Source organism: Muntiacus reevesi, chromosome 1 (genome assembly GCF_963930625.1).
Source record: "Muntiacus reevesi chromosome 1, mMunRee1.1, whole genome shotgun sequence".
NCBI classification, from domain to species: domain Eukaryota; kingdom Metazoa; phylum Chordata; class Mammalia; order Artiodactyla; family Cervidae; genus Muntiacus; species Muntiacus reevesi.
In genome coordinates, this window is record NC_089249.1 from 165,538,587 (window position 1) to 165,554,396 (window position 15,810).

At 41.5% G+C, this 15,810-nt stretch overlaps 1 protein-coding gene across 1 annotated transcript; it reads right to left on the reverse strand.

Annotated features, from left to right (window-relative positions):
• Nucleotides 1–5,008: 5,008 nt before the first annotated feature.
• Nucleotides 5,009–15,530, reverse strand: AKIRIN1 (akirin 1). Its single transcript, XM_065915982.1, has 5 exons — nt 15,190–15,530; nt 10,906–11,046; nt 8,605–8,739; nt 7,213–7,284; nt 5,009–6,540 (listed from the first exon to the last, which is right to left on the reverse strand). Exons 1-5 carry the CDS (start codon nt 15,407–15,409, stop codon nt 6,530–6,532), a joined length of 579 nt encoding a protein of 192 aa, XP_065772054.1. The 5' UTR covers nt 15,410–15,530; the 3' UTR covers nt 5,009–6,529.
• Nucleotides 15,531–15,810: the final 280 nt, after the last annotated feature.

The following is a 15,810-nucleotide window of genomic DNA, read 5'->3' on the forward strand; positions in this document are numbered from 1 at the left end:
TTCACTTTCATAGTATCAGGTCAAAGATGCAACAGAACCAGGAACCACTGACCTGGGGAGGAAAGCTGGGGGGCAGGAGGGAGGGTGGAGGGGGGCGGCCAGGCTTGTGGGAGAGGTAATTGGATGTTGGTCAACAGTCCATCCCTAGAATTAAAGTACCCTTGCAGTGTTACATAGAGCTTTTTCTTGACTTTAATTAGGCTTCCCAAGTGGTATGATTACATGAAACCACACTAAGGGACTTCCCTGACAGTCCAGTGGTTATGACTTGGCCTTCCACCGCAGGGTAACCAGTTCCACTCCTGGTCAGAGAACTAAGATCCCTGAGTGCTGCTAAAACACAGTAAGGCCAATGGGGCTGTCTACCGCACCAGACATATTTCTCCTCATGAATTAACACACTAGAGTCTGGTTTTATAGACCAGTATAGTTTTACCAGTGAGTCAGCCTTCCTGAGTACAGATTAGGGTAATTAAAACACATGGAGGGAAGCTGTTAAGAGTGGCCTTCCACAGGAAACTCTCTGCTTTCTGTGCAGGTCCACAGAATACATCAAAGCAAGTTTCATCACCTTCCTGCCCAGAGACTGTGAGCCTCTCTAGGGTAAGGACTGCATCTCTTACCTTTGCTGCAGAGAGACAACCTACAGAAAGTTTAAAGTAACTTATCTGAGAGTTAAGGAAGAGTTTCAGGTAGTGTACTGACTACTGGCAAAGGGGAGGAGTAGCCACATAATCCATTAGTCACTCATTTAAGAGCCAATAGACAGATAATAGCTCAAGGTGGTGCTACTAACAGCTCAGTATAGTGGAAGAGTCATGTAGACTCATAAATGCATTACGCAACTACTTCCTTAGGTTTCTTTTGCCACCCAATTCAGACATCTGGTTCTATCATTCCCATTTGATTTCCTTCCAACTTCTAAATCTTGGATTAAACTGTTTACTAGTTTGTATTGTCTCACAACAATGTCAGCACCATTAAGAGCAAGGACTTGGTCTGTCCAGCTCTGTGAATATATTACTAGTGCCTAGAACACAGTAGGGACTCAACAAGCATTCATCAAACGGCTACATTAACACCACCTTCAAGAAGGGCGCAGAAAGACAACTGCCACTTGAGGCAGCCATTTGTCAACTCAGAAGGGATTTAATTCCAGGCAGAACAGTAGGGGCACCATGATGGACAGTCTGAGAGGAAAATTTAATAATCCATGCAAGAGCTAACCAGAACCTTTAAGAATAACAGGTGGATTTAAGAGAATCTGTGAAAAACAAAATACAGGACAAAACCATTCAACAGCAGCAGCTATGGTATTGGGCTGGATTAAATAGGAGACATAGATAAGCCAAGCCAAAAGAAAAAGGATCTTTAAAAATGTGCCTGTCGGAAAGTGCACCATGCCCTTCTTAGCCAGGCAAAGCCACAGCCCCATTTCATCATCCTCCCCCATCAATGTTCAGGCCTTTGTTATCTCTAACGACAACAAAAAGAGGCCTGTAACTGGTCTGTCTCTAGTTTGGTATTTGCCATTCTGTCTGGTACCCACTTCAGTTAGTTTCCCTCAAACTCTTCAGATTCCTACAAAGGAAAGGTCAAACTCCCGATAGTCAAAGCCCCTCACTATCTAGCCCCTACTACCTACCTTCGAGCTCTCGTCCCAAGATCTACTATGCGTTTTCTACTCTGGTGGAAACAAGAATGTTGTGCCTGAACACCAGCACCATTTCCCATCACCCAGCCTTTGCTTATTTCAAGTCTTAATTACTACCTTTATCTGAGCCCTACTCACCCTTTGAAACCTCATTCCAACACTACCACCCTAAATGAAGCCTTTCCTGACCATACTGCTACTTAGAAGCATCTGCCATCTCTTCTTTTTCTCAGTCCACTACGGGTACCATTAACATGACACAGCAGCTTTTACTTGGCCCGCCTACATTCTCTGCAGGACTGAGCTCCTCTTCAGGAATCAAGACCCATCCAAGTATTTATGTGATATAAGACAGAGTAGGGCTATTTAACTTCTTAGGCTTTTAAAACTCACAGGGTATTTATTCCCTGGTGGTCCAGGGATTAAGACTTTATGCTTCCACTGCCACAGGCCTGGGTTCAATCCCTAGTCAGGGAGCTAACATCCGCAAGCCACTGGGTGTGCCCCCCACCTCCCCAAAAATCATGTATCTGTCTTCTACAAATAAAGAACTCAGAAGATACCAGTAATGCTTGCTGAATGACTGAAAAACATTCAAAACCAATATAAACATGTCTTTCGCTACTTTTGTCCTATTAACCTAAAGGCATACTGGGTACTATGCCTCAGAAAATGTGGATCAGGCTACTGCCAAGACCAGCTAAACAACAATTGAAATAAGAATCATTTTCTTAAAAGCACAAACTAGTTTAGAGGAATCACTGAGCCAAGATCTAGGTAAGACAGAACCCAGACAGCCTAGAACTCAAAGCTGCTCTGTCTCTTAAGGTATTTGCTAACATGGAAAAAGTCCCTGGATGCCTGAATTACACTTTTAGGAACACCATGGACTGAAGCAAAAATCAAAACCTAAGGCCGAGCTAAAAGTGGGAACTCGCCACCACAGACACCTTAAGCAGGGATTCCAAAGTATTACACTTCCAAGATATGGGTGAAACAAAAGGAAACCACTTCTCACGTGGACCTGGCTGTGTGTTACCTGGATGATCCATGGAACATCCAGCCTTCAATCTCAATTAAAGTTTGGTAATATTCCTAAAAAACAGGCAACCAGATAGCCTTCCTAGGGGTGGATGCTGCATCCTTTTCCTGTTTATTCCTACAAATAATTTTTCAAATATACTGTCCAGCTCACAGATAACTTGGCACAGAGAAAAAACACCAGAAGCAACAGCAGTAAAAACATAAAGTCTATGAATAGATACCGAAATTTTAGATGAAGTATCACACCACTCCTACAATGAAGAGCTAATTATTTATTTGAAAGTGTGGTGCGGCATTGAGACCTGGAGATTTTTTCCTAGGTAAACCTGCATCTTTTTTCGCTGAAGGTGTCAACCTTATTCAAAGTCCAGGTAACTCCAACTACAGAAGACCACACATACTCTGAAGGCCTTTTCAAGGAGACTCACCAGGTCAGCACAGGAACCATCGTTCCTAACAGCATTCAGTTTACCTTGGTAAGCAGAGGAATTTTTCATCATACCTTGACCTGAGGTGTGACTCTCCCATCCATGATGCACCAAATTTGCCTTGTTTGTAAGCTTTCTAAAATGTCTATTAATGCTACAGTGCAGGAACCCACACACTTTTCCATAAAGGGTCAAAGAGTATTTTCACTCTGTGGACCATACTGTCTGGCTCTGGAGTTGCGATATGAAAGCAGCCACAGATGCAAACAAATAGGTGTGGCAGTGTTTCAATGTAACTTTATTTACAAAAAACAGGCCAGTTTGCTGATCCCTGCTAAGTGAGTAACAAAATACAGATTCACTGAAAGGCATCACTGAATTCAGTTGTCATTCATCTTTTATTTTTCAGTCAAACACTTAGAAAGTACAAATTCTAAGAGAACGTAGATTTGATGTTAACAAGGGGCTATTCATTCTGGAAGTTGAGAATCACCAATGCAGAAAGAAAGGGTTTTGGTCTTTAGATCTGATGATGACCACTGTAAAGAAACCTGCTGCTGTAACATTTTCAAGTGTATATTCTATGTCCCAAACTGTGCTAAATACTTTACATGGAAAATGTAATCTCACATTTGAAAACAAACCCCAATGATGTACATACAATTAACCCTCATTTTACAGACAAGGAAACTATGGCTCGGCAAGTTCAGTAGCTTGGCAAGGCTCACATAGCAAATTAGTGGCAGAGCAGACTAAACTCTAGGGCTACAAACATCCAAAGACCATTCCTGTTAACTACTACACGAACAAAGCGATCCTCCCTGCTGGACAGAGGACTCACCATGAGGGGAAGGCTGGCCCAAGTTCTTATGTCTCCTGATATTCTTCTTCTCCTTGGGAACTCCTAACAATTATCACTGCCTCACAAACTTTGATCTCCCCTGTACTCCTCTGACCTAGGTATGCCTGGACACTTACTCCCTTCCTTCCCCTTAAGAGGAAGAGTTTACTGAAAGATAATGGAATTAAAAATTTTTAAACTAGTTCACTATACACAGCTCTTCTGAGACCACAGGTCCTGGCCCATCCTTACAGGTCTCTGTAGGATGACTTCTTCCCTTGGCCCTGACCTACTTCCATGAGCCAAAGACACTTCCCTACCTGGGAATTGCCCCTAAGTTCAAAGCCCTAGCAATGAAGTTCTAGAGAAAAAACTTTCACTTGTCTAAGGATCACCTTACACATCCCCATTTTCTGATCTAGGATTCGTCTTTTCTCTGCATAAAACACTAAACAAACATGTCTAGTCCCTTTTGAGAAGATCCCAAAACCCAGTCATACTGGTGTGGTCTTACACCCTGTGGCCCAGAGTAATCATATGATACAACAACCTAACAATACTGGGTGCAGTGAGAGGGTGTCATCTTCTTCCTTATAGAGACCTACTCTATTTCCCACCCATTTAGTAGGAATGGGGCTGACAGCAGCGGCAGTGAGCTAGCACATCACACTGACTCTGTATCCAAAAGGCTTCCGAGAAGCCGCATGCCCCACTCCTGGTCCATCCTTCAGGGTGTCTGATGCCCCCACAGCGGCCCTCCCTTTGTCTTGCTGTGACTATCCCACTGTAAGGCCACTCTCATTACAGCCACTGCTATTCTTCTCTTCCAGGAAGAAGGGACTACCCTGGACAAGAAGAGATGAAACACATTACCCTTCAAATATGAAGTCAAAATAATTCTTTAATAATTAAAAGATCACTTCTGGGCTTTAAAAAGTCTTTAAATCTTAAATGTAATGTTGAAATGGAGAAATAGTTATAGCAGCCTCACATAAATTATTTGAATTAATAAACATATCACAGTATTAAGAAGGCAAGGTAAACAAATAGCTTAAGTATTTTATTTGTTTGCAACTAAGCTTATTAACACTATATAATGAAAATGTACAAAGAATAATGTTGTTGTTTTGGTTAGATTTAAGTCAAAGACATTCATTAATAAGGAATCTCCAAATGTGAATATTCCAGAAATTTTTCTAAGCCATATGATCAGGACAACTGTCTCTGAATATTACCTTACTTTGGAAGGTACTGGCATATGTTTGAATTAAACTCAAGTTTTGTTTTTTTTTTCCCCCAAAATAAGCCTTAATTAAAAAAACTAGTCTATGTCAAACTAAAACAATTTTAATAGAACTTTCCTTTCCAGAAACAATAATAAAGGAAACAAGGCATTTTGTAAAATGTGGTCCTGAACAAGTCACAGTAAAAAATAAATGTATACTTAACTTCTACCTCCTCAAAACAGAGGCTACTTTCTGTTCCTCAGCCTTGGAAATAAGGTGAAGAACAGTCTGTAAGCAACTTTGGGCAGGGGTTGCCAAAACAAAGCTTAAGCAGTTGAACATGGACATCTCTTACAAGAATTTGGGGGAACCTGACCAAAGGATCCAAATTCTATTTTTAATAACTGACACAAAGGTGAAGTGGCTCCTCCCAAGCAGCAGTGCCTCTGGGGCCTGTCCCAGCCCGCGCCCACCTTTGTTATGCTCCCAATCAAACCCTGATGCTCTTGTTCCAGAGGAGACTTTTTCCTTCTGAGAGGTTCAGTGTCCAGGGAGCTCCCGTGTGAATGAGGTGAGCACAGACTCCACATGGGTTTTTAAGGCTTGGAGTCAAAGTAACGTTCTAACACGGCGAGGCAGAATCAGATGTCAAATGGCCTGTCTCCAGTTTGTTCTAGTTCCTCACCACACATTTGTAGACCTAGGACCACAGACCTTTGCTATGTCATCATAATCACATCTAATGTCCATCCTAACTTATGATTCATATTCTGTGCCTGGAAACAGTCCCTGTATTTAACAATAATACCTACACATAAAACAATCCACTGTTACAACTTATATGGTCACAAAACATTAATGATCTTCTGTAGACCAAGCAAATGTTTTTAACCATAATTGTCGTGCATCAAATTCACAGCCAGAATCCCCAAGATCAAAGAAATTTGCACAATACAAATAATAACTTAAAATACACATACACACATATACACACACTCTCACACACACTTCTTACAGAACTGTGCTTGGGGAAACTCCATTTGTTGAGTGCCACTGAGGGCATATTTTTGCTAAACTGCTGCTCCAGGTGTTTTTGCTTGAAAAATCTATCACAGTAGGGCACAGCTGTTTATTCGATGAGCAGAAAAGAAAGATATGCTTGTGGCAACCAGAAAGTTTTAAGGTCTTTCAAGTTGTATAAAATGGACCTGCAGAAACATTTAAGTGTTCTCAGGATGCAAAGTTGGAGCTGAAATGTGATATCAAACCAGTTGCAAAAAGTGTACAGCAGCCATCTCTTGAGGTCAAACCTGGTACCCAGATATGCAAGAAAGTTTCAGGACACATCTATAAATTAGGAATAAAAAACAAAAGAGTTAATTTAAGAATACTAAAAATAGAGGATCATGCTTTTTTAATATTAACTAATGGTGAATGTGATAAACAGTATGGAGGATACGACTCACCATTCAAGAGGTCCTAAATTCACAAGAATTTAAGAAAGATAGTTCTTTCTTAAGAACTTAAACTCAGTTTACATATATAGCTATTTATAATTTATGTTTTGAGCAACTAGTAGTAACAAGATCTTTAGAATTAAGAAATTCTGACCACACACTTGATAAGCTGGCTTAAGGACTCAATTTTCATAAATTAACAGCTGAAACTACCTTTCTGAGGGAAGTCAGGTAATAAATTGGCACTGAAGTCAGACTACCTGAGTTTTAATCCTGGCTGAACCACTAGTGATATGAGCTTGGACAAATTATTTAACTTCTTTAAACTCTTACCATTAAAATGGGACAAGTTGTAGTTTCTCCCTCACAGGGGAATTATGGATTAAATAAACTTTGGGAGGATTTAAAAGGTTCTGCACAGTGCTGAACATATAAGTATTCTTTAAATGTCATCTATTATTTTACTTTATGGGGCTTTTTGCTCCCAAGAGACAAAGTACTCAGTGTCAAAATCTTGCTCTTGGAAGTTGAAAAAGTCAATGAAAAACTTGGCAATACTTACAGCTTGTTGGCCTTGTCCCATATCGTCGCATAATCTGATCATGTGTGAATTTCACAAAAGATTCATATTGTTCTGTGAGGGGAAAGACAGTATATACCATCCCCAGAAACTCTCCCCCAGTTTTTCAAGAATCAAGTGTCAGAATCATGTATAGCTTCCCATTTAACACTACCCACTCTTAGGTCCTCCTTAAAATGGTCACTCTGAGATCGATTCCTTTTTCTTAGATCCCAGAGCCAAATCCCTAGCTTCTAGGTTTGGTCACTGATCATCTCTAACATTTTCCTAATAATCTCACCCCTGCCATAATCCCATCTCCTGCTAATGGCTCCCCAAGACAGGCAGCTGTGCGTACTACTATTAGTCAGCAAATTTTAGTGTATCTCCTATAGAACATGAAGCTTGAAGCTCTTTCCTGCACTTTATCTTTGCTATAAATGTCAACATACACATTGAGTGATTGAGGTGGAATGGCTAGAAAGTTAGAAGAAAATTCCACAGTACCTAACTATAGACTGTTCCACAGAAGTTACCTTCTGAAGAGAAACTCAGTAGAAAGAGAAGGCAGTCTGATTCCGTGAACAAAGAAGTCCAAACAATTTTGGAGTGGGGGCAGAAGAGGGGAATGACATACTATAGCTTCTTCTTATAATATACACCATTAGTGTATTAAAGGATCAAAGAGGTTCTGCTTTAAAGAAATTCATTTAACTCTGATGAGTGAACAGTTCTCAATTTAAAGCCAATCTATTGACATTCTGTAATGTGGGCCACCACGCGAGAAAACAGTAATGTTATGGGAAGAAGTTGTTGCCTAAAAACCTCTCTGATCACAACATCATCCTCTCTCACTAAATAGGTACTACTTTCTATTCTTGATTTAGATCCCTTCCTTTTACAAAAGGCTTTACTTGTGCCATCACTAATCACTCTGTTCTAGCCTGAGCGGTGCTTTCCAGACATTAAAGTACCTCTAAATCACAGGACGTCTGACTTCCCACATCCACAAAGGGACTCCCACCAGAAGTCTGAATTTGTTGACTATACTCTTCCCAACCACCTGTTGGGAGGTTAGCATGATCCCTACCCACCTGTCTACCCACCAGCTAGTCCAAATAACCTTCTCAATGCCTTTATTCATATGGAAAACTCTTGAAAGAAAAGCCTGGCTTATCTTGTTTCGAAAATGTAAATAAAAGTCCTTCCATACAATGTATAAATAAAATGCTTAGAATCTAAAAGAGTGTAATCAAGAAGAGTAACTTAATACTTAAAATTCATTAAACTCTCTGGTATTAAGTTTCATGCTTTTTCTAAGTTACCACTTACTTAACCGGGATTAATCCTTACTGAATCCTATTAACGATGGTCATGACCACTGCGTCAGCCTACCTGCTAGTTTAGTATTGAGGATTTGCTCATATTCCTCCCGAATTTTATCTTCATAGTCTTTTAAGAGACGCTCACATATTATTCCAACTTGTCGGAGGGTAAAGGTGGGCTGGTCCTTTTTCATCCAGGAGGAACCTGGCCAAACGACAAATCTAGTTTACATAACACATTCCAGCTGTAGAGTTCTGAACTGGTAACTAAGCAGAGAGTCCTAGAATATAAAAATTGTTTTTAAAAATAGTAATTTCCACCACTTTACAAAACATGGAATAGTTTCATAAAATTGTGTTTCTGACATTCATTCCACATGGCAAATTTAGTAGGAAGAAAGTGTGTTCAAGTGTGCTAGCTTATCTGCACACAGAAAATTGGTTCTGATGCCATTAACAATCTGAGCCCATACACAATGCTCACCTGGTGAAGAACAAAAAGGCTAAAGCTGATGTAAAGACTGGACTAGAGAAAACAGATTCACAGTGTAAGAGCTGGGCGTCCCTGGTAACTCAGCTGGTAAAGAATCCGCCCACAATGCAGGAGAGCCCGGTTTGATTCCTAGGTAGGGAAGATCCCCTAGAGAAGGGATAGGCTACCCACTCCAGTATTCTCGGGCTTCCCTGGTGGCTCAGGTGGTGAAGAATCCTCCTGCAATGTGGGAAACCTGGGTTCGAAAGATTCCCCAGGAGGGGAGGGCATGGCAACCCACTCCAGTATTCCTGCCTGGAGAGCCCCACAGTCCATGGGGCTGCAATGAGCAATGAAGCAGAGCACAACACACACAAGAGCTACCCTGACCCTTGGAGATCTCTACACCTATGATTAATCATGGTGGTACATCATAATTATCTGTAGAATAAACAACAACAAAAAAGATACATAATGATTTAATTCTGGGGTAAAAGGGCTTGGGGATTGTTTAAGTTACACAGGTGATTCTGATAAGAAACAGCTGACCTGCCCGACATAAAAAACTGTTAAGTCACTGATGTATGAAGGAAAGAGACAATTAGACACTACACATCTCATCTGTGATCCCTTTTGAAACTAGGTTGAGGAAAATCAAATGTTCATAAGATTGCAGCTGGAAACCAAAATTTCCACTGGCATGCCAGATGGAAATTGGCTTCCTGATCATGATAAAAGCAGCAGCAACTCTGCCCCAGTTCTGAAGTTTCCTCAAAGCTCAGCCTGAAATCTATTTCTTGAGCCCTCTTAGTCTATAAACCAGTTAAATTATTTATAATTGTTTCTCTACTCATAATATTGTATTACTTCAAAATTATATTACTAAAATCCCAAGAGAATATTAAGGAGACTTGCTAGTTACAATCACTGAAAGATCTATCACTCAAGTATGTGCAAGAACATATACACACATTGGAAAGGGTGTTGTCTGAGAGCCAAGACCTCTGGGTTGTAAGAAGACAATTTAAATAAAAATTAATTGATGTGAAATTCACATAAAATGAACCATTTTAAAACTGAACAATTCGGTGGCATTTAGTATAGTCATAATGTACAACCACCACCTCTATCTAATTTCAAAATATTTCCATCACTCCAAGTAACACCCCTTACCCATTAAACAATTTGCCCCGATTCCCCACTCTCCCTACCTCCTGGCTAACATTAATCTGTGTTCTATAAGGAGACTAATTTTAATCGAGGCAATTTTTAACTCTAAGAACTGTTAAAAGGAGAATATTCTGTGAGGAAACAAACTTCTACTGTTTAAGTAGGCAGAGTTCACTACCAGTGGTGATGTTTGAGCCCTGGCCTGCTGACGACTTGCAGGGACTCATGGCTGAACTATGTGACCATGAAGGTTCCCTTCAACCCTGAGATGCTATTTTTGAGCACATCCTCTCTGACCACCTGTCGATGTTATACAGCAATGCTGTCACATAACTTTCTCCAATAACGGAAATGTTCTATAGTGCTAATACAACAGTCACAGGTGGCTGGTAAAGTATTTGAAATATGGCTACAGCAGTTGAGAAACTAAAATTTTATTAAATGTTAAATAATTTAAAATTAAACAGCTACATGTGGCTACTGGCTATGGTACAAGATGCTACAGTTACAAAGGGTACTCTTGAACTGGATGGAAGGAAGGTCAATCAAATCAAAGTAAGTTCTTTTGCAATTTCATGACTATGGTTTTAAAAGTATTTATAAGTAGTAATATAATGTATACACTTTAGCAATTTTATTACTTAGATGAAATCAACTCTGGCTTAGGAAACCATTTTAATTACCGATTACAAAGTCTTAAATGGATTATGCACACTAAAACATGCTTACCTGGAGAACTAGGTGCTGCGAGTGTTGAGGAGTGAGGCTGACTTTCCGAAGTACAAGCTTCACTCTGATTAAGAACAACTTCTAAATGTCTCCACCTCTGATAACGACTATATTCTTGTTTTATGTTCTGAAAAATTTGCTCTAATAAAAAAGAAACACACTTGAGCATGCACTTTATTGTTACTTCTTCACACTTCCTGTCCCTCTTTCCATGTTATATTAACAAGAAAAATGTTTATACCAGATAAAGCACTCCTCCTATAGCTCCCGAAGTGCTTCCTCTTATTGCCACTGCTTCAATAATTACATACAGTAGCAGTTATTTTGGCATAAACCACCCAGATATTAATAGTTCCCTTTGCTTCTTTTCCTATGACAATGATGACGAGATCTGCGGTTTGCTGTAGGATTAACTAGGACAACTTACAGCAACAAATAAACAAACAAAGCCATCCTTCACCTAATAAAGAGCTATTTTTTATCTCTGTTGAGTTGCAATTTCACAAACCAGGGAATTAAGAGTCTCTTACTACCCAAGGGCTTCTAACAATGAAACTCTTGTCCTGTTTGGGATTTAAGATCTTCGGGGAAGGGGACAGCAGCAATCATTAGGTTCACAGCTTGAACACTGACCAAGAGAAGATCTGACATTATTGCTTGGAACGGGTGGTCAGAGCTTAGTAATAAATTTTCTGATCCTATAAGAGGCAGTATTTGGTAGGATTCAGATTACTATTCTGTAGGTAATAAATCAATTTGCTAATGCTATTAAAGGGAGTCCAAAACACACAAATCACTAACCACTGTTAAGGCCTCTCCCAGAGACAATACAGAATCTGAAAGGATGTGGTTTTCAAGTTTTCTGGTGTGTGTGGTTGTTTTTTTGGCAAGGGGGGGGGGGGGGAGTAAAACATGTATTCACTTTCCAGATAACAGAGCTTCCTCATAAAAAACAAAAACCAGGAAGCTGTTATCACTCCCCTACTTACATTATTCTTATACTTGCTATAACCATATATTTTTAAACCAGGGGTAATTGCTAATAATGCCATTGTTTCCTTCCTACCTATGTGACTATGACCCTGGGAAATCATTCAGGATTAGTAGCCTAGTACTTCAAAATGAATGTTAAATGTCTACCCAAAAAGTTGTGAGTATCTACAACAAAGACTTTAATAATGCCAGAAGTGATGATACAGTCTGACATGAGCTCAATGTAGCTTCACACATAGCTCAACTCCAGAATTCTCAGCCTGAACACTGGAACAATGTAGGATTAGCAAACCTCTCCTTTCAGAATACTATGAAGTTTATGTTTTAGATCCCTGAATTTATGAAGTCTCTGCTTCATCTTCAAAATGTATTATTCTCCAAGCACATACTTGCCAGAATCAATACAAGGACGTAAGGAACTGCAAAGACTTGAAACAAGAGAGGACAAGTATGAGGACAATGCTCGTGAGAACAGAAGGTCTTTGATAAACTTCTAAGCGCCTCCTGTATAACAAAGTGAACAAATGGAAAGATACAACATTAAGGCTGGCAAAAGGACTGGCAAGTCCAAGAGTCCAAACATGGTATGCACAGGATAAAAAGAAGTATTTGTGATATTCTTCCCAAGAAGGGCACATAAAACAGGAAAAGACATTTAAAAAAAAATTAACAGTGGTTAATAATTTAAATTCTTGCCTCCCATTATTATTTGAGATTGTACTTCCAGGTTATACCAAACTAAGTCCATCTTCAAAATTCTACAATGGCTTCTGGTTGCCACAGACCAAATTCAAACTCTTGAATACGGTATCCCTTGCCTTCCAAGACTTGGCTCCAAATTGTTTTTCTAGTTCCATCTCCCACTACAATCCAGATGCCTTAAACTATCCTTTCTTTAACCTGTGGGTTTCCTGGCCTTTGCTCTAACACTTTTCCTTTGCTTGATCTGAGGTTGTCTCTCCCCCTAACATTACTCAAGACCCAGTTAAAATGTCCTCTCTTTCTGGAAGTTATTCTCCAAGCCTCAAGTTATGATCAATTATTAATTAACTGTTTTACATCTAAACTCCATGTTTACAAACATCTGGAGGTCAGCAAGCCGCTTCCATGCCTGGTATCCACCTAGTTTCTTTAAACAATACAAATGACTTAATTTTACAGGCTCCTTCCATAAAAAGTGCTATAACACATACCCCCCCCCCTTTTTTTTAAGTTCAGTAAGAACAGTTTGACTATTTCTCAGAGAACTTTTGAGTTAACTAGGATATTTTAAAATGAAGTCAGATTTTTAAATTCACTCTTCTATTAGTTGGCTTTATTCCTTTTGTATAGCAACTAATATTTTCTCCCTCATTCTTCCATTTTAATCCATAAGGCATCTTCCACTTAAGCCAAAGCAACAAATCATATTGGTTCTTCCATGCCAGAATCATATTCCAATAAGCATTAAGAAACATAACTGATCAATCTTTACAAATGAATATTTTAAATAAAATACTTTCACATAAAATGACCAAGAAATCCATGCAAAAATTAAATTTTATGATTAAAAAAACCCCAGCGACCCCAGTATAGCACTCTGCCATATTTAGGCTTCCAAATACACTCAGCAATTACTTACTAAGCATTTGCTATATTGTAAACTATACAGAATTAATCTGATGGTAGTACTGTAAGAAATAAAAAAATTTACATAAAATCCATCAAGATCGGTGAGTCAAGTATTAATTCTATTTTGCAGAAGAGCGATCCAGAAAGATTATGTGACTAACCTTGGGTATCTTTAGCAGTGGAAGAAAAATATATCTTTTCAAGAGGGTATCTACGTCCCCTGCTTTTGCAAACATTATTTCATTCAGTACACAAGGCCTTGCAACATTAAGTGATCAGACAATTAAAATAGAATAGAGTTCCTTAAGGGGCAGGGTTAGTTCAGGTAAGGATGGAAGACTTGAAGAAATAATTGTATTTATTAGCAAACAGGTGAAATCATCATGATGGAAGTCAAGGATAAGGTACAGCCAAGTGGGGCTGGGGGGAAAAAAGCAAAGGCATAGTTTTGGGGGAAAATGTATAAAAGACTGACTAGGCAAGAAATGGCTATAGCAGATAAATCCTTTGAATACCAAGATAAGAGGAGAGGTGAGATGAACGTGAGTAAAGGACACAGTGCCTAGGAGAGCCTGGCTGGCTACCGCTGGGATCCTGGTGTGAGAGGATGAGGGGCCTCAAATCTGCATTGTGGATATGCACTATGCAGAGTGGGGAGAAAATAATGGCTAAAGACACTGGTAACTGAAAGGGGTAAGAAAAGAGAGATTTTAAGGCAACCTCAAGGTTTTGCTAACGCTTGAGGAATAGAAAAGCACAATGAAATGAGTTGCCAAAGTCCAGTTGTGAGACACCCTCCCCGCCCCCCAATTTCCGGGAGCCCTTTAAAACTGCTAAATATTCATTCTGATGCATCTTTCCCTCTATTCTTGCGCTGTGATTAGAAGCTGAGTTTTTTTTCTTTCTTTTTTTAACTTTATTGTCACACCAGTTCTCGTCTTTCCCTGGCCTGTGTGGAATGCCTTATTGAAAGAGAATCTCTGTTACGGATAATTGAATTTCTGCTTCCGGAGCCTCTGTACGTTGAAGGATTCTCAAATTCTAGCTAACGATCTACCGATTTCAAGCCAAATATGGTGCAAGACAATAGCCATACAATAAAAGAACATGGCCAGTCTCTTAGAAACAGGTTGAAAGCGGATTCCACGACTTCGAGGGCGGCCTGAGATCCCTAAAGACTTCTGGAAATCAGGTCTCCCTACAACTCCCAGCACAGTGCTTCACAGCACGTTCTCAGGCCCCTTCCCGGTAACCCGCCCCCAACCCCCACACCCTCAAGGCCAGGTTCGTGAGCAGAATCCAATTTTCCATGGCCCACTGGATCTGCAGGGCGGCTCAGTACAGGGGAGGGCAGCGGAGAAAGGAGAGGCTCCGAGGTCTGGGAGGGTTCCGAGCGGCCGGGGCTATTTCCATCTTGCTCCCGCTGCCCACCCCTCAAGGCTCCCCAGCTCCAGGAAAACCGAAAACCGACTCTGTGGCCTTACTACCCCCCCCGGATGTCTTCCATCCCCGGAAGCGACAAGGCCCAGCGGCACCCCTGTTCCCTTTTCTCACGGCAAAGAAGGGGTCCGTAAATGAACTAGCCTAGCGTTCATGATCCTCTTCCACCCCCACCCCACCCCACCCCACCCCCCAAAATGCCTGGGCCTGGCTTCCTGCCAAGCCCGCAGCGTTGGTTACCCGGAGTTGGAAGGCGCCGCTCGCTGCCGGGCGGGGCGGGCTGCTGCAGAGTCGGCGGTGGGGTCTGCGCCTGAAGCAGCGGTGGCGGTTCGGCGTCCGGGGGCCTGAGGCCCGGAGTGGGGCCAGACAGAGGGGCGCAGCGCCGCCGCTTCGGAGAGCCAGGGCTCAGCAGCGCCGCCTCGAACTCCATGGGCCGCTTCAATGTCGCCCCGCACGCCATGCCGCTGAAAGATCAGGGACCAGGAGCCGACGCGGTTGTAACTGAGACCCAACCTCCCGCTCCTCAGCGGAGCTCGCAAGCCAAGCCGGCGCCAATGGCGCCTCCAGCACCCGGCAGCAGCGCTGGCCCCGCCTTCTGTGACGTCACGGGCCCGCGCCACCACCCAGCGGAGGGGGGAATCCGGAAGAGGGCCGCTCTGGGAGGTCCGTCAGCAACGTTCTGGCCCGCGGCGCCCCCTACTGAGGAAATGGAACGATCTGGGCGGAGAGTTTGGTCACCAAGCAACCTCGGGAAGGCCCCCACCTCCGCGTCTACCCCTCCCAGGGTCCATCCTCCCCCCATCTTCCAGAGCCGAAGCGCCCGGGTGGCCCTTTAGGTTTTCGCACCTCCGCCAATGGGAA